Genomic DNA, 26,737 nt, shown 5'->3' with positions numbered 1-26,737 from the left:
AAAATAACAAAACGAAAAGAAATAAACAAAAAAGTTATGCAAAGGAATAATGTATTTCAAAGAATAAAAACGAGTATTTTCAGAGTCCAATGTGGTTTACGGAGAACTTAGCAAATTATGTACCTAGCAAGCATAAATGCTGCAGTGCAATGTAAAACACTTTCGTAATGGAGTGAATTACATTACCAGGAACTTTTCTTACTTGCCAAGTTAACGAAGTGCCTCGAGTTGCTAAGAAAGAACATTTAGTGGTGAGCAGAGTCTATACGTTTAAAATAAATGAGGAGGAGATTCACTTGCTAAGATAAACCAGATAGATTGGCTTGCTGAACTAACTTTGTGTGATGCGTGCCTCACAAAACAAGAAATGAATAGAATGGACATTGAAAAAAAAAATGATAAAAACTAGGGAAAACCAACAGTAAATAAATAAAAGTGAAGCACACACAAACAAAAAATTGACACTGAGGTGCTAGGCAAGGTGTGAGGCAGGCATTGCAGCCTAGTCAGGCAGCGCTGGGCCCTCAATCACCTGCCAACCATCCCTGCAGCCCCTCGCACCTGGCCGGCGCTCCCCTGGACGCCCGTTAGAAAGCTGCCGGGGTGGGGGTCAGGATTGAGGGTTAGGGGGTGGGGATTGGAAGTGGCAGTAAGGGTTCAGGGATAGGAGATGAGATCAGGTGTTGGGTATTAAGGGTTAAGATCGAGTTGAGGTGTTAGTGATTTAGATTGTAATACAAGCAGTTTTGCCATTGTTAGTGTAGCCAGTCTTCTTTCACATTTCAAAAACGTGAGGCATTTCATATTCAATTAACTGCTTTTCGCTAGTCCTCTATATATATACGTATATATATATATATATATATATAAACACTTTATGAAAGACAAACACCAACAAAAAAAGGGGGAAAGGACATCAGCTGAAAGGAAGAGAGCAGATAGGGAGAAAAAAAAACTGCTGAAAGAACTGTAGGAGGAATAGTGAAGGGGTGGGGTATAAGTGGATTGAAAGATGGAGTGACCTAAAAAGGAGTACTAACAGGACAGGAAAGCAAGAAGCCAATAAGGATGAGCGAGGGAAAAAGAGAAAGGGAGGGTGTGAGCAAGAAGAGAAAGGGAAGGAACGAGGAAGAAGCCAAAGGGAGGTAGCAAGAGAGAAGCCAAAGGGAGGGAGCAAGAGAGAAGCCAAAGGGAGGGCAAGAGGGAGAAGAGAAAGGCAGGACACGAGGGAGGAGACAAAGGGAGGTCGCGAGGGAGAAGAGAAAGGGAGGTCTGAGGGAGGAGACAAAGGGAGGTCGCGAGGGAGAAAAGAAAGGGAGGGCATGGGGGGTTAAAGGAAGGGAGGTCGCGAGGGAGAAGAGAAAGGGAGGTCTGAGGGAGGAGACAAAGGGAGGTCGCGAGGGAGAAAAGAAAGGGAGGGCATGGGGGGTTAAAGGAAGGGAGGGAGTGAGGGAGAAAGGAAAGGGAGGTTGCGAGGAAGAAGATAGAGAGAGCATAAGGGAGAAGTGACAGGGAGGAGAGAGAGGTTGCGAGGAAAAAGAGAGTGAGGGCGCGAGGGAGAAGATAAAGGGAGAAGCAAGTGAAAACAGAAAGGGCAGACGTGAGTGAGAAGAGAGAGGGAGAGCACCAGGGAGAAGAGAGAGAGGGAGAGCACAAGGGAGAAGAGAAAGGGAGAGCGCAAGGGAGGAGAGAGAGGGAGGACATGAGGAGAAGAGAGAGGGAGGACATGAGGAAGAAAAGAGAGAGGGAAGGCATAAGGGAGAAGATAGAGGGAGGAAGCGAGGGAGAAGAAAAAGCGAGGACGCGAGAGAGAAGAGAAGGGGAGGACTCGAGGGAGAAGAGAAAGGGACGGTGCGAGGGAGATGCGAAAGGGTGAGCATGAGTGAGAAGAGGAAGGGAGGATGCGAGGGAGAAGAGAAAGGGATGGTGTGAGTGAGAAGAAAAAGCGAGGCCGCGAGAGAGGAGAGAAAGGGAGGCCTCGAGGGAGAAGAGAAAGGGAGGACTCGAGGGAGAAGAGAAAGCGAGGACTCGAGGGAGAAGAGAAAGGGAGGGCGTGAGAAAAAAGGAGAGAGAGAGAGAGGGAGGACGCGAGGGAGTAGATGAAGGGATGGTGCAAGGGAATAGATGAAGGGAGCGCACGAGGGAGTAGATGAAGTGAGGGAACAAAGGAGTCGATGAGGAAAGGGCGTGAGGAAATCGATGAAGGGAGGGCATAGGGCATAAGGGAATCCATAAAGTGCGGGCAAGATGGAGGTGAAAAAGGGCGGGCATGAGGGAGAAGAGAAGGGGAGGGGCATGAGGAAGAAGATAAAGGGAGGGGCATGAGGGAGAAGAAAAAGGGAGAGCACAAGTGAGAAGAGAAATGGAGGTGCAAGGGAGAATATAAAGAGGACAGGAGGGAGAAGAGAAAGGGAGGTTACGAGGGAGAACATGAAGGGAGAACACAAGGGAGATGGAGAGAACACAAGGGAGAAGATGGAGAGAACACAAGGGAGAAGATAAAAGGAAGCTACGAGGGAGAAGATGAAGGGAGGATACAAGGGAGAAGATGAAGGGAGGATAACAAGAGAGAAGATGAAGGGAGGATACAAGAGAGAAGATAAAGGGAGGATACAAGGGAGAAGATAAAGGGAGGATACAAGGGAGAAGATAAAGGGAGGATACAAGGGAGAAGATGAAGGGAGGATACAAGGGAAAAGATGAAGGGAGGATATAAGGGAGAAGTTGTAGGGAAGACACAAGGGAGAAGATGAAGGGAGGATACAGGGGAGAAGATAAAGGGAGGATATGAGGGAGAAGATGAAGGGAGAACACAAGGGAGAAGCTGAAGGAAGGATATGAGGGAGAAGATGAAGGGAGGATATGAGGGAGAAGATAAAGGTAGGATACAAGGGAGAAGATGAAGGAAGGATATGAGGGAGAAGATGAAGGGAGAACACAAGGGAGAAGATAAAGCGAGGATACAAGGGAGAAGATAAAGGGGGGATACGAGGGAGAAGATAAAGGGGGGATACGAGGGAGAAGATAAAGGGGGGATACAAGGGAGAAGATAAAGGGGGGATACAAGGGAGAAGATAAAGGGAGGATACAAGGGAGAAGATTAAGGGAGAATACAAGGGAGAAGATAAAGGGGGGATATGAGGGAGAAAAGAAAGGGAGGACATGGGGGAGAAGATTAAGGGAGAATACAAGGGAGAAGATAAAGGGAGGATACAAGGGAGAAGATTAAGGGAGAATACAAGGGAGAAGATAAAGGGAGAACACAAGGGAGAAGATAAAGGGAGAACACAAGGGAGAAGATTAAGGGAGAACACAAGGGAGAAGATAAAGGGAGAACACAAGGGAGAAGATTAAGGGGGGATACAAGGGAGAGATTAAGGGGGGATACAAGGGAGAGATTAAGGGGGGATACAAGGGAGAAGATAAAGGGGGGATACGAGGGAGAAGATAAAGGGAGAACACAAGGGAGAAGTTTAAGGGAGAATACAAGGGAGAAGATAAAGGGAGAACACAAGGGAGAAGATAAAGGGAGAACACAAGGGAGAAGATTAAGGGAGAACACAAGGGAGAAGATTAAGGGAGAACACAAGGGAGAAGATTAAGGGAGAACACAAGGGAGAAAATAAAGGGAGAACACAAGGGAGAAGATTAAGGGGGGATACAAGGGAGAGATTAAGGGGGGATACAAGGGAGAAGATAAAGGGGGGATACGAGGGAGAAGATAAAGGGGGGATACGAGGGAGAAGATAAAGGGGGGATACGAGGGAGAAGATAAAGGGGGGATACGAGGGAGAAGATAAAGGGGGGATACGAGGGAGAAGATAAAGGGAGGATACGAGGGAGAAGATAAAGGGGGGATACGAGGGAGAAGATAAAGGGGGGATACGAGGGAGAAGATAAAGGGAGGATACGAGGGAGAAGATAAAGGGGGGATACGAGGGAGAAGATTAAGGGAGAATACAAGGGAGAAGATAAAGGAAGAACACAAGGGAGAAGATAAAGGAAGGATATGAGGGAGAAGATAAAGGGAGAACACAAGGGAGAAGATTAAGGGAGAACACAAGGGAGAAGATAAAGGGAGAACACAAGGGAGAAGATAAAGGGAGAACACAAGGGAGAAGATGAAGGGAGAACACAAGGGAGAAGATAAAGGAAGACCACAAGGGAGAAGATAAAGGAAGGATATGAGGGAGAAGATAAAGGGAGAACACAAGGGAGAAGATTAAGGGAGAACACAAGGGAGAAGATTAAGGGAGAACACAAGGGAGAAGATTAAGGGAGAACACAAGGGAGAAGATAAAGGGAGAACACAAGGGAGAAGATTATGGGGGGATACAAGGGAGAGATTAAGGGGGGATACAAGGGAGAGATTAAGGGGGGATACAAGGGAGAAGATAAAGGGGGAACACAAGGGAGAAGATAAAGGGAGAACACAAGGGAGAAGATTAAGGGAGAACACAAGGGAGAAGATTAAGGGGGGATACAAGGGAGAAGATAAAGGGGGGATACGAGGAAGAAGATTAAGGGGGGATACAAGGGAGAAGATTAAGGGAGAATACAAGGGAGAAGATAAAGGGAGAATACAAGGGAGAAGATAAAGGGAGAACACAAGGGAGAAGATAAAGGAAGAACACAAGGGAGAAGATAAAGGAAGGATATGAGGGAGAAGATAAAGGGAGAACACAAGGGAGAAGATAAAGGGAGAACACAAGGGAGAAGATTATGGGGGGATACAAGGGAGAAGATAAAGGGGGGATACGAGGGAGAAGATTAAGGGGGGATACGGGGGAGAAAAGAAAGGGAGGACATGAGGGAGAAGATGAAGGGAGAACACATGGGAGAAGATAAAGGGATGATGCAAAGAAGAAGAAAAAGGGAACAAGGGGTAAGAAGCAGGGGGAGAGGATGGAGAGAGGATGAACAGAGAAGAGAATGGGAAAGTGAGAGGGAGAACAGAAAGATAGAGGTTGGGAAGAACATTTAGGGAACATGAGTGTCACCAAGATTTCTCAAGGGGCTTTTGATCCTCTTGAGTATATGCCACAGACCAGTATTTTACGGCCGTATGAGGAACAAAAGCTGCAGTCGCAGCCTTTTTTGAATCAAATGATGCCACCCTCATTAAAAATGCAATTTCACATTTAAATCATTCCAACAGGATGGTTCAGAGGGAGCACACTTACCCATGAGATATCTAGCCTGGGTTTGATTATTGATCCAAATATAAACTTAAACTGTTGGGGTTGCTGCTTTGCGGGCATTGCTGCATAAACTGTGCCATCCTTCGGATGGATGACGTTAAGCTTGATGTCCAATCTGCTAGCAATAGTTGGTGGGTGGATGTTAAAGATCCTTGTCTTGTACAAACAGTTGGCAAGGTGTTGCTCACACCATCAACAAATAACAAATTCCTGTCAACTTCAGTCGAATGTCAGGGCCTGGCCAGCCGGTTCCTGAAAGACTTGGCCAGCCGAGAGCGTTTTTGGCCCAAGAAAAGGTAACAAAGTGCAAATTTTATTTTATTTTCATAAATGTAAAGAATTATTTTTATACATGCCCAAGCTATATACACATTAAATTCGTGATTTTATTATACCTTTCAAACAATGCAATAGTTATCAAATGTAATGCTTGGGAAGTAGTTTAGCAATGGCTGTTGACTCTAAATGCAAAAACACGAGGTCTGGACAGTCTTCCTGGGCACATCAATGGTTAGCAATGCAATGATTAGTGCATGGTTGAGCAATGGTCGGAGGCCCTAAACCTCAAACAAGACAGGACCGTCTCCTTTAACATATCTCGGGCATTCGATACAGTCTGGCATCATGGTTTGCTTGCCAAGCTCTCTGCCTGTGGCCTACAAAGCGGCTTTCATTCCTGGCTTGATGACTATCTTCACTCATGCAGTGAACGTGTCGCTATCAATGAAACCCACTCCTCTATTCTCAGGATACATGTGTCTTTTCAGTGGAGGCTGGAGTTCCCCAAGGCAGTGTATTGGACCCAGTCCTGTTCCTCATATACATAAACGACCTCTCGAATGCTCTGGAAAACCCTCTCCATTTTTTTCAGGTGACTCCACACAGTGTTGTACAACACACTACCCCACTACTAAGCAGTCAGCAGCTGCATCACTTTTTGCTGATATGTAAATTATTAGACATTGACCTTAGAAATGGAAGATGTTTTTCAATCCTGGCAGATATCAGTGTCAGCCTATTGCTCCAGAAAGGATCATAAAAAGAACCCACCTAACTATTTCCCTGACGAGCCAGCAAAACGTCAGCCAAGACCTTTCCTAGAGCGACCACGGAGAGGTCTTATCTGATGTGTGCAGTCAACTGAGATTTTGGAAAACAACTCTTTTCTTCCTGACTTTTCCCGTCTGCGGAACCACTTTCCTGAGGCTTTTCTATCCCACTATTCCCTCAACGAGTCTAGGGATCCAAGCAACAGTATACCACCATCTTATATCAGCGCCCATCCTTAGCCACAATCTTTATTACACTCATTAATCATACCTAGCCCAGGCTTCTTACTGTGTTTCCAAACTGGAAGAAAGAAAGACAATAACACAATTGTTAATAAAATAATAACATGGAATTGCCCCGACTTTGTGCCAGTTACTCCTCCGAGATGGTGATTCGTTCACTAATTTCTGTGACCTCGCTGTCTTTTGATTAAATTTTCACTTTTTCTTTGGACTATTGCTTACCTGTCCAATCTTCATCTATATTGGTTTTCAAGCCAAAATGAGTTGCCTTCAGCATGTGAAGATTGTCATTTTGGTTCCGATCCAAAAGGCCACACAGGAAGTCGAGTTTATCTCAAAATGCAGGTGAACCCACCATGTTGGTAAAACATGCAAGGCCTAATGGGAAGCTGGGGGAACACTATACTTTGTCAAGGTAGTCAAAACTAGACCCACTTTTTTTTTTCTTTTCTTTTTTGTATACAAGATCGAGGCTCGTGAAAGAGCTAACATTAATCACACAAAAAGTCAAACCGACACACAAAACACAAAAAATAAGGGGAGCGGCAGACAAGATGGGGAGAGAGGGGGAAGGACATAAACACAACATTTGAGAGCAGGGACAACGGGAGAAATGTGGGAGGGGGAGGGCTTTGGGGGAGGTGGGAGAGGTATAAAACATATGAACACTGCAAGGACTTCCAGGAAAGAAGTTGGAATTTCAAAAAAACAAAAAAAACAAACTTGCTTTTTGCTTGCTCCATGAAGGGCAAACACCCGAAGCAATGGCTTTATTTGCTTTCCACAGTGGTTACCATACCTTTGTCAACTTGTTACATTTTACATTTGATGACCTTTTTGGGGAGAATTTTCTGTCAGTCCAGTCAAATTTGTGTTTGTACATGTATATCATCTATGCTAGCAACCAGTCAGATTAATAGATGGATAAAGCCGAATCATATCACTGAGTTCCACATGTATCCTGAGTTTATTTATTTTAATCGGAACGTTTTATTATAAGTGGCAAGTTCTGTACAAATAGAACAACAACAACAGACATTTTAAGGCCATTTTCCCTGCAAGAGCGGGGGTTAGCCTTGCAGTCCCTCCATGACAATCTTCTCCATTTTGCCCTATTTTCTGCATCTCTCCTTGTTAACCCCCTTGCCCGCATTTCTTCTTCGACCATCTTTAGCCAAGTCTTTCTCGGTCTTCCCCGTCCTCTACTTCCTTCTACATTCATTTCCATCACTCTTCTCAACCAGTCACTTTCATCCTTCCTCAACACATGACCAAACCATCTCAACCTGTTCCTCTTCACAGCATCAATCACAGGCTCTATTCCCAACTGTACAAATACAGTTCTTTATTTTTTAATATCAGTTCCTCTTTTATTTAGAGGTATGATATAGTAATAATAGTGCGGAAAATAATAATAAGAACCACAATTATCTACTTATATATTATTCGCCAGTCTGCAGTCTGCAATTCAGGGAGGGGCTTCAAAATATAATCGCCACCATTACGTGTTGGTTGTCAGGCCTCACAGGCTTCTGATGTACATGAATCTCTGCAAGTTGCCTGTGTCGTGCTGTGGTTACGTGAGTGCGTTACGTGTGGATATTTGGAGAGACTAGCGTTTCCTGAGAAGTATAAGGTAAGTAGAGTGTTTGTGGGGTCTTGGGATTTTGTTTTATTAATGTTTAAAAATTTCCTGTGCTTTGAGGTCTCACAAAGCTAAACTCTTTCAAGCTATCCCACAATTTATACCTGTGATCTTATTTTTTGTGATATCATTTTCGACTGTCGCTGACAGTTTAGGACTTGACTGAAACAAATCCCAAGAAAAATCGGACAAAATCAGACGTTTTTAGACAAAAATAAGCTTTTAAAATGACTAACTACCCCCGCTAATTTCACCCCAATTCCACTTTTTTGAAATACCAACTTCTGTCCTGGAAGTCCTTGGTGTCCCTGTGTTTTATACTTCTCCCACCCCCCCTCCTTCCCACGCCTCCTCCCCCCAAGCCCTCTCCCTCCCACACATCTCCCTGCTCTCAAATGTTGTGTTTGTGTGCTTCCCATTCTCTCCCCATCTTGTCTTCCGCTCCCTCTTTTTATATATTTTGTTTGTCTGGTTGATTTGTTTGTGAAGTAAATGTTAGCTCTTTCACGAGCCTCGATTCTGTATACAAAAAAACAACAAAAAAAACAACAACAACTACATGTGTTGCTTTAGGACCTGTTCCCTTAGGTGATTTCTTATCCGTAAGGTATATTTGAAATGTGTTTGCATATTTAGAAGTCCCTCGAGATGGTCTGAATGAAATTGGGGTAAATCTGGGAAATAAAATGAACGTTTTTTAAAAACCTGGGGAAAAATGAACGGGTCCCTGCTGCTGTTTTGTGAGATGCTATATAGGATCCCTTTGAAAGCTCTTCCAGGCCACGGGTAGAGGGTTTGGACCTGTCCCCTTGGGTTTTCACTGTCAGTCTTTTCCCCGGATTTCTTTTGATTTAATGTGCAACACCTCGAGGGACCTCTAGCAATACGATGCATGCATGCTATGTAGAACTCCGTTGAAAGCTCTTCCTGGTCGCAGGGAAAGGAAGAGGGGGGAGAAGGAGAAGATCGAAGGAGAGGGGCGGGGTTGAAAGAGGGGAGGGAAGGACGGAAAGGAAAGAGGGAGAAGAAGAGATGGGGGACAGGAGCGTCATAACTACTTTGAAATACTATATATAGGACCCCCTTTGAAAGCTCTTCACAGCTGCGGGGGTGGGGGGGGGGGGGGTTGGGAAAGAGGGGACAGAGAAAGTGAGGGGTAGGGATTTGGGGGAAGGGGCATGGGGGGAGAGATGGAGAGGATGGGGAGATAGGGTGGAAGGAAGAGGGTTTGGGGGGGGGGGGACGGGGTGAGAGAGAGAGTGTAGAGGGAGGGTGAGGAGAGAGAAGGAAAGAAGAGTGGGCGTGGAGGGGGATGAGTGGAGAGTGTGGGGGTTGGGGGTGGGTTGGGAGTGTGTGTAGATGGGGGGGGGGGGGGGAGGTGGAATGGGGTTTGAGGTGGGAGGGAGAAGAGAGGGGGGGGGAGGGGAGAGAGCTGTGGTCTTGGAGTCATATTTTACATTATGTGGAATTCCCATGGATCCATGCTAGTAATAATAATGTTCTTCAACGAAGATGTATTTGCTTTTTCCAAAACTGAAATTTACCATCGTGTTTTCCAATTTGATTGTCGATACTAACTGCTCGCTCCTCGCAGTTCCATCAGCTTGTTAGCGCTCAGGAAAACACACGGGCTCGACACATTGCACACATATATTGAAAATGTAGTTGTGTTCGAATTAATTGAAATGTTAGTAACCATTTTAATGGTACAGTACTTACAAGTAAAGTTGGATAGGTTTTCAATGTATGAGAACGAGGAGCCTGTCGCTATAATACCGTTTCCAAAGTAACTAACCTTTTGACATCTTTATGAGCCCCTGCAAAGATACGTGGGAAAGTAGGAACACGGCTGCGCCATGATTACTTTAAATGTCAATGATAAGATGATTTTTTCAGATGGAAATCAAAACATAAATCGCAGTACAGCATATACTTTAGGAACTTTTCCCTTATTTTTTGCATCATATGGCTGCAGAACATGTGAAGAGCCGTTGGTTGAAAAACCTGGCTATTGATCATGCGCTTGGTGATGTTTCCACAAATAATTTCATGGTAGGCATGCATCACAACAGGTATCGGTGGGTGTGGTATCCCAAGTACCTTTTAACAAGTGCTGTAACCTCAATTTAAGCGTTTTGGGAATTTTTTAAGCATAACTATGATCATTGATAGCCTGGTTTTAATAAGATTAAAACATGTATCGCAGAAAGTCAATTTCCATTTCATTTTCACTTAAATTTATAGAAGCACCACAAAAAGGTGTTGAAGCAGGGAGTGCGAGATCCCTGCAAGTAAACCTTGGCTACACCCCCGAAGGAGAGGGAAGAATAAATGGGAGAGGCATGGGCCAAAGATACGAGTAGGGAGAAATTGAGGGGAGAGGTGGGAAAGATAGTGGGGAAAAGAGATAAGGTGGCAGAGGCAGGGAATAGAGGGTGGAACTGCCGTTAGAGGCCATTTTTCCCCACAGTGGGGGTTGGCCTTTTTTGGGCACCATGGTCCCCTTTTGAAGCAATGTTTTACAGTCGGATGCCCTTCCTGCCACCAACCCTTGAGGGTGCCTCTTGCGACACACAGGGAATTACCAGTGAACTGGTACTCAATTTGCCGACCTCGGAAGGATGACAGGCTGAGTCAACCCCCCCCCCCCCCCCCCCCCCGGCGTTAATCCAGCGATCGACCAGGATTTGAACCCAGGATCCTAGGATCCCAAGCTGGCACCCTAACCACTAAGCTAACACCAGGCCCTTGGAGTGCACGTGCCCAAGAGGGTGGAACGAGAGAAAAGGAAAGAGGGTATAGGCATGGTGTAGAGGACATGGGGAAAAATGTATGGGGTGGAGAAGAGATAGGATGGAAACAGGTGAAGGGATAAGATGGTGGGGAAGTTGGGAGAAGGGATGAGGTCAAAGAAGTGATGAGGGGGATAAAGAAGAAAGGGGAGACGAGGTAGGGTGTGGGGTGAGGGTACATGGGGGGTGGAGAGAGCAGACAGAGTAGAAAGAGGACAGAAGGAAGAAATAAGGTGGAAGTGGTGAGGGGGCGGAAGGAGAGTGAGGAAGAGATAGAGTGGAAGTTGGAGGGAAGCAATACAGTGGAAAGGGAGGAGAGGAGAGAGGGTGAAAGTGAGAGTAGAGAACAAAGTATCTAAGGGGTGGAGAAGATGTAGCATACATGGGAGCAGCTGGAGAAGGGATAAGGTGGTGAAGAAGCTGAGAGAGGAGATGGGGTAGAGGAAAGTAAGGAGAGAGGGGAAGTGGTAGAAGAGATAGGGTGGTGGTGGTGGGGGATAAGGGGTCGGGATTGGTGCACAGAGTAGGGTGCGAAGGAGACAGAGAGCAAAAAACAAAAGACAAGCTGAGAGAAAAATTGAAAGATAAAAAAGGACAAACAGACAAACAGATAAAGCAATATAAAGGAAGATTAGGAAAAAAAAAAACCCAAATAAACATTAAACGGGAAAAAATAGTAAATACTATATTTAAAGAAGTGGAAGAAAAACAGGCACCTGTAATGCCCTTTGCTCACGTCCCAGCTTGCTGGAATCACCATATAGTTCTGCAGTGACACATTTCAGCCGGTCTCCGACGTAGCCTGCTGAATTTGCAATACGCTTTGTCAAGCCAGATTGACGCGGCTTGTCTAGACGAGTAGACGAGTCTTCACCATCCTCCAAATTCTCATCCAGCTGTTCCCCTACTTCATGGCTCCACTGATGCCAATGTCCACTCATATCAAACTGAGCTCCATTGGCGGCTGCAACATGCTCAGAATTGCTATCAAGTGCTTGCCTTGCAGCCATAACACATGCGGTGTCTGCTACTTCTCGAAGACCGTTCTTTGAGGACAAGTTAGAGCTAACAGCCCAAGTGGCCTGGAGTCGTGTATCCCAAATTTGCTGCTGCTGTGCTGATGACTGTGGTTGGACCTGGATGGATGAAAATCGTTCATGCGATGTTGCTTCTGTAGTGCTAGTCACAAACAAGGATCGAAAATTTGAAGCTTGGAATGGAACAAAGGCAGATGAGGAAACAAGCCCTATTGCTGGAAAAATCTGCTGCCAGTGTGAGTACAAGTCTGGAGAAGGCTGTGGTGGAAACGAGAAGGCCGGACGAATTTCTGATGGGCACCGTGATGAAGAGGTGCGACAAGGGACAGTGTTTGCAGACGTCCAATCAAGAGGACATGTACCAGGTTGCAAGGGAGAAGCTGAGGCAGGACGGCCCAAAGGGAGTCCAAGTCGGGCCTGAGTCTAGACAAAAGAAGCAAGGGGATAACATATGAGCGCAATGTACTATTTAGTAATCAAAATAAACTGTACGAGTAGTTGTTTCACGCATTCCCTCAAAGGCAAGACTGTTAAAAAGAAAGTTTTATGCAATCAAATAAAACAATGCATCATTATGAACAGAACACATGGAAGCATTTTAATATTACTGTTGGTCTGTTGCACATTTACCTGAGGTGGGGGACCTGGCTGCCCAATTCGTGGACAAGATGAACTGCGCTGTTGTAGGGCTGGCCCAGGGGATGCACGATTCGGAGCTGCACCCACAGGCGTCAGGACTCTTTGAAGTGGAGAACCAGAGCTCATTCTTGTCATGCCAAGATCTCTCACTGGGCAAGGTGTTAAAACAGGCATTGGGGGCGATCGATCTATGCAGGAGGAAGCTGTAACCATTGTAACTGGTGTAATGGGATGGTGTCCGTTAGACTCGACCTGAGGTCTTGCTGACAAATCAAGAGGCCAGTCAACAGGACGGCGAGCCTGTCGTTCAAGTGCAGGTGGTGGACTACCTGAGGCTGTAGTGTTGGCTGTTTCTCTATTGGCCCTGAGACAGGGCCCAGCATCCAAGCAAGGCAATGCGACAGTTGGGCAGGTCTCGGGAAGGAGTACAGACGTTTTTCCACAGGGTAAAGTAGGTCTTGGGACAGCGCATGACTCAAGGGGAAGATAGAGGCAGCGCCGTGGTGGGTCAAGAGGGACGAGAGCAAAGGGCCTCGGGAAGGGTCCCGATACTGCGAGAGCTGACAGGCGGCTGTGCTCCGGATGGGTGGATGGTGCCAACGCTATCCCTGCATGCGCGCGTGCCCAAGGTAGCTGAAATGCACTGGTGATAGCAGCACTGCGTTCCAGACAAAGAGAGTCCACAGTAGAGCTACGGCCTTCGGCCGCAGAAAAGCTACCGATCCCGGGAGGCCCGAGCCGAGGGGGAATAGCCGCTCGTGGATAAACAGCTAGGGGATGAGCGTTGCTTGAGAGCAAGAAGCTGTTGGCTGTACGCGCAGGCTCCCTTGGCCATACTCCTGCCCTTCGTCCTGTCATCCCTCTCTGGTAATCTGCAAAACCCTGAGTATGGTTGGGTGTCAGGTAAGAGTAACAACAAACAATTTGTATATTTGGACTAAAGATATACATGCAGTAAGAGAGGCAGCAGCACATACAATTTCCAGAAATGATAGATTAACGGAGGCCAGAAATTAAAGTGGCCAGTCAGAGCTTTGGCAACTTCAACTGTATTCTACAACTATTTGCAAACTCACAGGTAAGTGAGGAAAGCCTGCAGGGCTGCAATTCAATTCACTTTTGTTAAGATCATCAAACCTGAAGGAAATGGGATGGAGAAAAGACAAAATGACATGTTTGATAACTAATGGCACATTTTGACTGAACAAGTGCATCAGAGAAAAGCACGATACATCGTTTCGGTGCTGCTGATGCAGTTTCTTTGGCTCGGGTTACAATCCTGGACGGGTCCGACACAGGAAATCAGGGAAGGATTTTGGAATTTGTTCATGGTGCTGGCGATAGCTCGCCTACTCTTCATGAAAGACACCATGGGATATTTAATATCCACCAACTAATGCCAGCAGAAGGGATGCCAAAGTTTAACGTTTATCCAAGGGATGACGACATACACATTGATGAATCTCTCTGCCTGTGAAACACTGGGATGACAATTTATAACCGGGACGGGATTAAAATACAGGCTAGACAGCTCAGAGGCGAGTGTGCATACCTTTATGCCATCCTGCCAGCCTGTGAACAAGTAGTGAACCTCCATACAACACCCCAATTCAAACCCAAGTTTGAGACCCCATGTACACAGAAGGTGAATCTCATGAGTCAGAAGTGCACCTCAACAAGCGAAATGATGTAACAGAGATTGAAAGGCAACATTAAATCTAACGACGATGTTCGCCGACCTTGGTACCGAGGGTGTATCCGTCCAGGCAGCATGCATGTACACAGGAAGAGTTGGTGCCTCCAGCTGCCCGACCCCAGCCTGCATTTTCACTGCCCTCCGCTGAAAAGGAATGCACATAATTTACATCACTTTAGATTCAAACGATAAGTTGCACAATTCATGAGCAAAATCGGTGGATGCGTTTGCGTTGCAGTAACATCATGCATTTCAGAAGGTGCCGTCGCCTACACTACCGGTCAAAAGTTTTAGAACACCTCAATTTTCCAGTTTTTATTGAACTTTATGCAGTTTAATGTCCAGTGAATAACCTGAAATGGTACAAATGTAAGCAGTAAACTGCTTTAAAACAGGCAGAGGTTAAAAAAAATATTTGGGTTAGCAAAAACAGGGAAATAATGTAAATTGCAGTTATATTGTAAAAAAAAAAAAGGCCTTCTTCAGGGAACAAGGAATGGGTTAACAACATACAGCTGTTCTGCAGCAATGTAAGTAAATTAAGCCTTGAAAGTTGATGCAAACAATTCCTACAGGTGTCCCAACCTCTGTTGATTACTTGATTACGTATACCAGTTTGCTTGGACAAACCCCCTGTCCGTATAAAAGCAGTATTGGAACAGACTGTTAATGTTATTACACCCTCTGAAGCATTATTTGGACAATATTGCACTGCAGGAAGTCGTATATTGGAAACTGGAGGAAACTCTGACAGGAAGAGGTCTGGCAGACCCAAAGCCACAACAGAATCAGAAGACAAGTTTCTGAGAGTCAACAGCTTGCGTGATAGGCGGCTCAAGGGACAACAGCTTCAATCACAGCTTAACACTGGTCGAAGTAAGCAAGTCTCAGTTTCAACTGCGAAGAGAAGACTTCGAGCTGCAGGTTTGACAGGTCGAGTGGCTGTAAGAAAGCCATTGCTAAGACGGAAAAATAAGAAAAAGAGGCTTGCCTGGGCCATGAAGCACCGCCAGTGGACGACTGAAGACTGGAAGAAGGTCTTATGGACCGATGAATCAAAATTTGAAATCTTTGGTTCATCACGCAGGGTTTTTGTACGCCGCCGAGTAGGCGGAAGGATGGTTCCTCAGTGTGTGACACCAACTGTCAAACATGGAGGAGGAAGCGTGATGGTCTGGGGCTCTTTTGCTGGATCCAGAGTCGGCGACTTGCACAGATTGACTGGCACCCTGAACCAAAAGGGCTACCACAGCATTTTGCAGCACCATGCAATACCCTCTGGTATATGTCTAGTGGTCAGGGGTTCACCCTACAGCAAGATAATGACCCTGAACACACCTCCCGGCTATGTCAAAACTACCTTCGAGGAAAAGAACAAGACGGTAGGCTTCAAATCATGGAATGGCCAGCACAGTCTCCAGACTTAAACCCCATCGAGCTGGTTTGGGATGAACTGGACAGAAGGGTAAAAGCAAAGCAACCTACAAGTGCAACACATTTGTGGGAACTTCTGCAACAGTGTTGGGAAGAACTTCCCGAACAATATTTGATTCCCATTGCAGAAAAAATGCCACGAGTGTGTTCGGCGGTTATATCTGCAAAAGGCGGCTACTTTGCTGAGTCAAAAATTTAAATTATATTTTGTTAAATAAAATGATTCGATGATTTATTTTTTATCTCCAATTGTTTATGTGTTCTATGCTTAATTTCAGATTACATCGAGACCATTTAACTGCGTAAATTTCAATAAAAACTGGAAAAATTGAGGTGTTCTAAAACTTTTGACTGGTAGTGTATATTGACCTGAACAAGCTTTGCCAAGCATCACATTTGTTGCAAAGAAATCTCACAATATAGATACTCCTTTCATTGAACAGCAACATTCAAACCAGATATTTGCCTACTTGGGCAAGGAATGGGTTAAATGCAACATACAGCGAGACAACATAGTTGCAAGGAATAGACAGCATCCCACCACCATGATTTACAAAAGGCTCCAAAGAACGATCAAATAAAGGAATAAAGGCAAAAGTGTTGAAGATTTCAAAACGAGTCATAGACTTCATATTACCCAAGAATGCCAGCATCCCCTACCAGCGGAATTCCGGTCTGAGGAGCATGCAGCCGTGCCAACATGGCATAGGAGGAAAGACGGGGATCCCACGAAGCAGGGGAATAACGAAGGGCTAACCAGCCAGAAATACTCCTCGCAATGATTCAGAGCTCAGGGTGGGGCAGAGCGAAGCGTTTCGACAAAGTCTCGCTGAACAAAACACACCAACTGCGTAACCCCATGCACCCTTCGCAACAATGAGCATGGCTAGTCTTGCTCGTTTGCTCATCAGGGATAACGTTTTGTCCCACACCGTTAACCTTCATGCAATCTATAAGCCGGACTTCACGAGCTTTGGGCCCACTCTCGTATGCAATAGCTGTAAAGCACGCTTCACACGCTTTCGCCAGTCTTTTTGCATACAAGAAGCAGAACACGACTCACAAACAGACATCAAACTGTACTGAACACAGTTCTAAGTGAATATTTATGGTATAACATTGTTGTCCAAGCAGTGGTTTTGGACAAACGACAACAAATCCACAGATTTTGGTTGCAAACAAGGGTGGTTGTACGAAAGTTGGCGAGGCCCGTACATTCCCAGGTGAGCAAGGTTACACCATCGTCCTAGTTTCAAAACGGTCACACTCCCAACCAGTCCAAGGAAACATGTTCCATGTTTTCTTGTACAACAGACTGGCAATGTTTGTTTACACCAAATACTGTACTCTCAAATTCAGTAAAACTAGAATCATCCAGTCTTCCCTGCTGATTCCCCCACCACCGTCCTCCAACGACGTAATCTGAGGCTTGTTACCAACATGAGCAAATGAACAAACAGCATCACAACACAGAGGCATTTCGCACCCCTTCTACGTCCTCTCGCTTTCTGGCCCCTCACATAACCCCACACTTTTTACACTTACCTTTTCCCTAATCAATATCACTCACCCAGTCTTCCCTTCCCCACCTTTCCCTTTCCCAAGACGACTCGCCAGGGTCTTTCCCCCCAATCAATACCTCACCAGGGTCTTTCCCCTAACATCATCACTCGCAAGGGTCTTTCAGTCAACAATATTGTTTGACAGAGTTCCTCCAAAACCAAAATTTTCATACAGTCCTCACCCATGGATTGAGTCTTTCCCCCACCAAGGTGACCAACCCCCCCGCCCCCCTCCCTCCCTCCCCACCAAGATCTCTCACCCAGTCTTTACTCCAACCTCCCCCAAATAGTAAATCGAGATAAAGCGGTAGCGATCTTGGAGAGGGAGAGACCCTAAGGAGCGAACTTGGTGAGGGAAAGACCCGAACGAGTGATCTTGGTGAGGGAAAGACCCTAATGGGTGATCTTGGTGAGGGAAAGACCCTAAGGAGCAAGTGTGGTGACGGCGAGACCTTAATGAGTGATCTTGGTGAGTGAAAGACCCGAACGAGCGATCTTGGTGAGGGATAGACTCTAACGAGCGATCTTGGTGAAGGATAGACCCTAACGAGCGACCTTGGTGAGGGATAGACCCTAACGAGCGATCTTGGTGAGGCATAGACCCTAACGAGCGATATTGGTGAGGGATAGACCCTAACGAGTGATATTGGTGAGGGATAGATCCTAACAAACAATATTGGTGAGGGAAAGACCCTAACGAGAGATCTTGATGAGGGAAAGACCCTAGTTAGGGTATTTTCCTCACCAGGTTCGCTCCTTAGGGTCTTTGCCACGCCAAGATCGCTCTTTCGTGTGTTTCCCTCACCAAGTTCACTTCTTAGGGTCTTTCCCTCACCAAGATCGCTCCTTAGGGTCTTTTCCTCACCAAGATCGCTCCTTAGGGTTTTTCCCTCACCAAGATCGCTCGTTAGCGTCTTTCCCTCACCAAGTTCGCTCCTTAGGGTCTTTCCCTCACCAAGTTCGCTCCTTAGGGTCTTTCCCTCACCAAGTTCGCTCCTTAGGGTCTTTCCCTCGCCAAGATCACTCTTTAGTATCTTTCCCTCACCAAGTTCGCTCCTTCGTGTCTTTCCCTCACCAAGTTCGCTCCTTAGGGTCTTTCCCTCACCAAGATCGCTCCTTCGGGTCTTTCCCTCACCAAGATCGCTCGTTAGGGTCTTTCCCTCAACAAGATCGCTCGTTAGGGTTTCCCGCACCAAGTTCGCTCCTTAGGGTCTTTCCCTAACCAAGTTCGCTCCTTAGCATCTTTCCCTCACCAAATTCGCTCCATAGGGTCTTTCCCTCGCCAAGATCGCTCTTTAGTATCTTTCCCTCACCAATATCGCTCGTTAGGGTCTTTCCCTCACCAACTTCGCTCCTTTGGGTCTTTCCCTTGCCAAGACCGCTCTTCAGTATAATTCCCTCACCAAGTTCGCTTCTTAGGGTCTTTCCCTCACCAAGATCACTGATTAGGGTCTTTCCCTCACCAAGATCGCTCGTTGGGGTCTTTCCCTCACCAAGTTCGCTCCTTTGGGTTTCCCTCACCAAGATCGCTCGTTAGGGTCGTTCCCTCACCAAGTTCGCTCCTTAGGGTCTTTCCCTCGCCAAGATCGCTCTTTAGTATCTTTCCCTCACCAAGTTCGCTTCTTAGGGTCTTTCCCTCACCAAGATCACTGATTAGGGTCTTTCCCTCATTAAGATCGCTCATTAGGGTCTTTCCCTCACCAAGTTCGCTCCGAAGGGTCTTTCCCTCACCAAGATCGTTCTTTAGTGTCTTTCCCTCACCAAGATCACTCATTATGGTCTTTCCCTCACCAATATCGCTCGCTAGGGTCTTTCCCTCACCAAGTTCGCTCGTTAGGGTCTTTCCCTCACCAATATCGCTCGTTAGGGTCTTTCCCTCACCAATATCGCTCGTTAGGGTCTTTCCCTCACCAAGATCACTCATTATGGTCTTTCCCTCACCAAGATCGCTCGTTAGGGTCTTTCCCTCACCAATATCGCTCGTTAAGGTCTTTCCCTCACCAATATCGCTCGTTAGGGTCTTTCCCTCACCAAGATCACTCGTTAGGGTCTTTGCCTCACCAAGATCACTCATTATGGTCTTTCCCTCACCAAGATCACTCATTATGGTCTTTCCCTCACCAAGATCGCTCGTTAGGGTCTTTCCCTCACCAAGTTCGCTCCTTCCGCGGTATTTCCCTTTAATGAGCCTTGTGGTGCGATGGTTAAAGTATTCTCTCTGGGAGGTCGGCTGTTTTAATCCCGGCTGAGTCAAACCAAAGACCTAAAAAAGGTACGTGCTGCTACCTTGCTTGACACTCATACAGCATCTAAAAGGATAAAACATGGACAAACAACCATAGGTTGGTAATAACTGTGCTGGCTTTGATGGGCCTAATGCCTAATGGCCTCCTGTGTCAAAGTTCCTTGTAAGGGAAATCATTATTATGAAGATCACTTGTTACTGTTAGTCTTGTACTCACCAAGGATGTTCGCCAGTGTCTTTCTCCCAGGGTCTCTCCCCCATCAAGATCACTCGGCAGGATTTTCTGGCCCTTCCACCTTAAGATCGATCGCCATAGGTCTTACCCACATGACCATCACTCGCCAAGGGTTTTCTTTCACCAAGATTGCTCGCCAAGGTCTTTCCCCCCACAAAGGTCGCTCACTATGGTCTTTCCCCCACAAAGACCACTCGCCAGGATCTTTCCCCACCAAAATAAATCACCAGGTGTTTCCCTCATGGGGATCGATCGCCAGGTCCTTGCCTCATGGAGATCGATCGCCAGGTCTTTGCCTCATCACGATCGCGCTCTCCCAGTCTCTTCCTCTTCCTCCTCGTCAATCGCATAATCGCTGCGCGGTACCATACTGTGTCCTTCCGCTCTCCTTGCTTTATGTCGATTTCTGCCGTCCCCTCACACTTTTCTAGGATACACTGACTTCGAAGACAGACTGTTTGTCTGGGAGAGACAAGAGATGGACGCACAACAGAGGAAGATATGGGGAGCGAAATGTCGGGCGCTTCGCAGAGAGGTGGAGCGAGAAGAGAGGGCGGGAATTTGGGGAGCTGGTGGGGTGCGAAAGGTGGCGGACAGAGGAAGGGGCAGAGGAAAGGGAGTGTAAGCCGTAGTAAAGCGGAAGCGAAAGATGGTAAAAAGAAGAGCGAGTAAGTGAAGGGGGAGTTGGGGAAGTAAAGGGGAGGAAGTAAAAATGGGGGAGTAAAGGGGGCGGGGAAGGTAAAGGGGGGGGGGGAGGATGTAAAGGGAGGGAAGTAAAGGGGGCGAAGTAAAGGGGAGGTGGAAGTAAAGGGGAGGTGGAAGTAAAGGGGGGGGGCAGAGCAGTGATTTGGTGACGAGAGGGGACTTGTATAGTAACAGAAGTGGGGAATTACAGGTCCATGGACATTGGAAGATAAGTGAGTGGTGGAAGAGACAATAAACGAGGAAGCGAGTTTCAAGGAGAAGAGGGATTCAAGGGAATCATACAAAGTACGTAGGTTTACCAAAGTTAAAAATATGCAAATGTTTCATTTTATTTATTATTTTGCAGGTACACCAAGACATACATTGCGCCCCTGCAGGATTGTTAAAAAGTGAACCGAATCACCATCGAGTAGCTCTTCATGCGCAGTCCGAACAACACACAACATAGTGCACCAAATGAACAATTATTGGAACACAGGAGTGAACCTGGGAATTTGACACAGACGTGTAGATTGGGTGTAGAGAGGCAGCGGGGTATTGTATTAAGCTGACAGCAACAACCGTGGGCACGACACGACCCTCAGCAACCACGTGAGCCATGACCCTCAGCAACCGCGTGAGCCATGACTCTCAGCAACCACGTGAGCCATGACCCTCAGCAACACCGTGAGCGATGACCCTCAGCAACCACGTGAACCATGACCCTCAGCAACCATCGTGGGCCGCGACCCTCAGCAACCGTCGTGATCCACGACCCTCAGCAACCGCCGTGATCCACGACCCTCAGCAACCATCGTGGGCCGCGACCCTCAGCAACAACTGTGGGCCGTGACCCTCAGCAACAACCGTGGGCTGCGACCCTCAGCAACAACCGTGGGCCGCGACCCTCAGCAACAACCGTGGGCCGCGACCCTCAGCAACAACCGTGGGCCGCGACCCTCAGCAACTGTCGTGGGCCACGACCCTCAGCAACTGTCGTGGGCCGCGACCCTCAGCAACAACTGTGGGCCGCGACCCTCAGCAACAACCATGGGCCGCGACCCTCAGCAACCGTCGTGGGCCGCGATCCTCAGCAACAACCGTGGGCCGCGACACTCAGCAACCGTCGTGGGCCGCGACCCTCAGCAACCGTCGTGGGCCGCGACCCTCAGTAACCGTCGTGGGCCGCGACCCTCAGCAACCGTCGTGGGCCGCGACCCTCAGCAACCGTCGTGGGCCGCGACCCTCAGCAACCGTCGTGGGCCGCGACCCTCAGCAACCGTCGTGGGCCGCGACCCTCAGCAACCGCCATGAGCCACGACTCTCAGTAACCGTTGTGGGCCGCGACCCTCAGTAACCGTCATGGGCCGCGACCCTCAGCAACCGTCGTGGGCCGCGACCCTCAGCAACCGTCGTGGGCCGCGACTCTCAGCAACCGTCGTGGGCCGCGACCCTCAGCAACCGCCATGAGCCACGACTCTCAGTAACCGTTGTGGGCCGCGACCCTCAGTAACCGTCATGGGCCGCGACCCTCAGCAACCGTCGTGGGCCGCGACCCTCAGCAACCGTCGTGGGCCACGACCCTCAGCAACCGTCGTGGGCCGCGACCCTCAGCAACCGCCATGAGCCACGACTCTCAGTAACCGTTGTGGGCCGCGACCCTCAGTAACCGTCGTGGGCCGCGACCCTCAGCAACCGTCGTGGGCCGCGACCCTCAGCAACCGTCGTGGGCCGCGACTCTCAGCAACCGTTGTGGGCCGCGACCCTCAGCAACCGTCATGGGCAACGACCCTCAGCAACCACGTGAGCAACGACCCTCAGCAACCACGTGAGCCACGACCCTCAGCAACCACGTGAGCCATGACCCTCAGCAACCGCGTGAGCCATGACCCTCAGCAACCACGTGAGCCATGACCCTCAGCAACACCGTGAGCCACGACCCTCAGCAACCACCTTGGGGTACGACCCTCAGCAACCACCTTGGGGTAAGACCCTCAGCAACCGCCATGGGCAACGACCCTCAGTAAGTAACTGCCTTGTGCTACGACTCACACCAACCATGGTGTTGTAAGGCGAAGATGTCCAAATTGGATCATAGTGGTTAAAGGACTAATTATTACCTCCCATCCTGCCATATGAAACTAGAACAGCACGAGGTAGAGTCCATACCTCCACCAGGCTGAACAGTTTATGTTTTATATCCCACTGATAGGCTGGATCTGGATCCGGACCTTTAAACAAAATCAAATCAGTTTGTTCTAGTCACCTAACCAACTCATCCACCTGGTTTTGTCATAATCAATCCACAACTTTTTGGTGAATAATCACAAAAAAAATTCTAGTATCCGGATTTGGATCTTCACCAAAATCGAATCATTTGGTTCTTGTTACACACCCAACGTCTCCACCAAATTTCATCCAAATCCGTCCACAACCTTTTGAGATATTCTGTTCACAGCCGAAGGTGAAAACATAACCTCCATCCACCTTCGATGACAGAAGCAATTATATGTATGCATGCATGTATGCATGTATGAATGAATGAATGAACATCTGAAAACCATAGAAAAAAAACAGATATGGGCCGATCGCCACCAAATTTTGCATACGTGTTGGAAGTAACATGATCATGGGCACAACCCTCCATGTCCCCCCTCACCCACTTTTGGTGGAAGACGACTTGCCAATCCTCCCGAAGGGAGTGGGTGTTTCTAGTCCCTTTTAAATTCTGTACTTCCCGGCCTCATATCCACAACTCCACAACATTTCCTTTGCTCCATGTTTTCCAGTCTTTTTTTAATGCCCCGAGTTGGAAGTTTCTTGTACGTCACCATCCGATACACATTACAATCTATCTCCACAATGGTGCAGGTACTCAGACATTCATCAATGATTAGGTATCAAAACTTGGCCCTGCATATGGAATATATCTAGTGCGAATTGCCCAAGACACAGCACTTTGGAAACAAGAATAGTGAAAGATTTTTGGAAGAAAAAGTTTTAAAGTTTCATTTTAAACAAATGAATTTCTTTTTTAACCACCAACTTCAGAATGGATGGAAACAAGCGTTACGCCTAGGTCCCCCGTCGTTGAAGTGATGTGAGTTGACAAAGTGGAAGACGCAAGGCGGCCATCTTGGATTTTGACGTGGTGACCCAATTTTCAATAGCGTTCTTCCTTATGCGTCAATACACCCACACACCAGATTAGAAGTTGGTACTTCGCTTATTTTTCAAGATATTCCGCTCACAAGGTTCAGACATACATGGTGGCAGCCATCTTGGATTTTGACGTGGCGACCCAATTTTCAATAGCGTTCTTCCTTATGCCTCGATACATCCACACACCAAATTAGAAGTTGGTACTTCGCTTATTTTTCCAAGATATTCCGCTCACAAGGTTCAGACATACATGGCGTCAGACATACATGGCGGCGGCCATCTTGGATTTTGACGTGGGTTGCACCCACACACCAAATTAGAATTCGGTCCTTCACTTGCGCATGTACGCACGTTCGCACGCATGCCCACACGGACGCACACACTCAGGGGAAAACCATAGTCCCCCTTTGGCTCCGTGGTGCGACGGGGGACAATAAAAGAGGTTCCTCATATTACATAGTGTTCATTCTTCAAATGGATTCTCCGCACTTCTTATCTGTGGTACTAAGCCAGTATTGTTTTTTATTTCATATACATACATACATACATACATACATACATACATACATACACATACATACATACATACATACATACATACATACACATACATACATACATACATACATACATACATACATACATACATACATACACTTTGTTAGAGGAACATTCTAAACAATATATTTTCCCCCGAAATGTATTTGGCCCTTTTTGAGGGAAGGAATGATAAACTGTTATATATGACAGTGAATGAGCAAACAAATGTGATGCTTAAACATCAAATTTAATGCTTCAAAATAAGTTTAATTTTTTAATGAAGCAAAAACTGAGATCATGTAAAGATCATGGGCTGGCAGGATGGCCTAGGCCCTAGACCTAGAGGTACACATTCTCGCCTACGAACTGGCGAGCTTGGGTTTGAATTCCAAACCAGCTATAAACTGTCATCCAAGGCAAGGTATTTCATCAGTGGATGTGTCGTCCCACGGATGAATGTTAAACTGGGGATACCGTCTGCCAGTTAGTAGAGTTATCGTCGGCACCCTGGCCAAATGTAAACTCAAACACCCCACCCCAAATCGCCATCAGCCAGTCAGGCCGGTATAATGTGTCGGAGAGGCAACCCATCCAGATCTGCTTCGACACGTGAAATGTTCAACGGATCTCCATTACATCGATATACATATTTTCGTGTGTTTGTGTGCATTTGTACATTATACTTTCACAGCTGAACAGTTGCACCAAGAGGCCTCAACTTTTGTGTAGGTACTTCAGAATCCGGGCAAGGTTTTAACCTACCGTCCATTGGCCCTGACATCCGTTTTAAGGCAACCATAACTATAAAATGTAAATTGGGATGTGGGGTGAGGCAGTTCCGCCATCAGCCTGCATGGAAAAATCAACCACCATGAGGCCAATAACTCCATAGCTTTTCAATGACCAACACGTCCCAAAACACCACTGGGAAAAGCTCACCTAGCCAGGCAGCACTGGGCAACCTCCCTACTCCCTTACCCCACCTGGGCAGCACCAGGTAGCCTGTTAATAATTATTGGTTCACGAGTTATCAAGTGACCACTATATTCGTCATGTATGTGCGTCTGTCTGTGTGTCTGTCTGTCCGCAGCATAACTACCCGATGATATCATCCGATCTTGATGAAATTTGGGTGGGAGGTCGATATCATGATCTAGTTGTGTCCTGCCTAGAGTGGGTGTATTGCGCTCATTGTGGGCGGAGCCAGGCCCGAAAAAGATGTCTTTTTAGGGGGTAATCGAGTTCAAGCTACATCTTCTCCGAGGGGTTTGGTGGAATCTGACAGGGGTTTCGGTATTTGGTTAGGCCAATGTCATGTGTCTAGCCCCACGGAGCTCGATTTTTCATTTTTTTTTCATTCATTTCATTTTTCAGCGAATTTTCGGTATTATGTAGGTAACTAACCTCATAACTGATTATACATTATTTTCTATCTCATTTCAAGGTCAGTAACCTTCGTTTTGACATTTCCGGGCCTGGCCTGTCCGGGCCTGTTTCGCTTATATTCCGTCCTTTGTCATTGAATACCGCTCGCTCCTGAACCATCGTCGTCTCCTGACTTGTATATATAAAAATCAGGATAATATACTTATAATTTTAGGCAGTGTGAGCTGTCCATGTGACATTACAAAAGCGTACATTAATGGGCTGTCTTGAAGAATAATTTAGCCTTGAGGCAACTTCAACAAGCCAAAACGGATTATTCAACGTTTTGGTAATCCGAGCCGAGAACCAACTCCAGTCTAAGTAGCCAGGTGCCAGGTTTACACCTGCTAGTTGTGCGGCATGGACTTTGTGGACTTAGGAGAGTGTGCGCGGTTCAACGTGCTCACAGTGAAGAAGTGTGACTTTGAAATCCTCTAACAGCCACCAAAGGGAGCCCTCGATGGCCTTATCAAAAGCCATAACAGTCACGCTGCAGCTTCATCACGTTAAATACATTACCCAGCTTACATGACATATCCGCTTGTGCACACACCACAGACTGGTGCGATGACATTTTAAAAATCTACCAAAAAAAACACTTTATAATCTCGATAAAACACAACTTAACTTAAAAAACACTTGATAAACTTGATAAACAGGTCCGGATGAATAAATTTATGCCATGAACAAAACAGTGTATATATATATATATATATATATATATATATATATATATATATATATATATATATATATATATATATATATATATATATATATATAGATAGATACATATACATACACAACCGGTCAAAAGTTTTAGAACACCTCAATTTTTCCAGTTTTCATTGAAATTTATGCAGTTTAACATCTCAATGTACTGTGAAATTAAGCATAGAACAAATAAACAATTGGAGATCAAAAAAGAAATCATAGAATCATTTTATTTAACAAAATTTAATTTAATTTTTTAACTCAGCAAAGTAGCTACCTTTTGCAAATATAACCGCCGAACACACTCGTGGCATTCTTTGTACAATGGAAATCAAATATTGTTCGGGAAGTTTTTCCCAACACTGTTGCAGAAGTTCCCACAAATGTGCTGCACTTGTAGGTTGCTTTGCTTTCACTATTCTGTCCAGTTCATC

General features: G+C 46.6%; 1 protein-coding gene across 6 annotated transcripts in view; it reads right to left on the bottom strand.

The window, feature by feature from the left end:
• The window catches only part of LOC137425345 (uncharacterized), a 143,222-nt gene that overhangs the window by 21,368 nt on the left and 95,117 nt on the right, over positions 1-26,737 (bottom strand). Inside the window, exons 2-7 of one of the 6 annotated variants that reach the window (XM_078776582.1) lie at positions 14,346-14,446; positions 13,683-13,743; positions 12,936-13,488; positions 12,598-12,755; positions 11,647-12,390; positions 533-595 (exon numbers count right to left, since the gene is read on the bottom strand). In XM_078776582.1, coding sequence (XP_078632708.1) covers positions 533-595; positions 11,647-12,390; positions 12,598-12,755; positions 12,936-13,488; positions 13,683-13,743; positions 14,346-14,446 — 1,680 coding nt within the window. Of the gene's footprint in view, positions 1-532; positions 596-11,646; positions 12,391-12,597; positions 13,489-13,682; positions 13,744-14,345; positions 14,447-19,760; positions 20,439-26,737 lie in introns of those variants that run through there. The other 5 variants (XM_078776580.1, XM_078776579.1, XM_078776585.1 and 2 more) reach the window with 5 other exon arrangements.

The sequence above is a fragment of the Myxine glutinosa genome, chromosome 4, assembly GCF_964187855.1.
Source record: "Myxine glutinosa chromosome 4, kmMyxGlut1.1, whole genome shotgun sequence".
NCBI classification, from domain to species: Eukaryota; Metazoa; Chordata; class Myxini; order Myxiniformes; family Myxinidae; genus Myxine; species Myxine glutinosa.
Note: the sequence above shows the minus strand (reverse complement) of the source record. Positions and strands in the feature narration are given on the sequence as shown.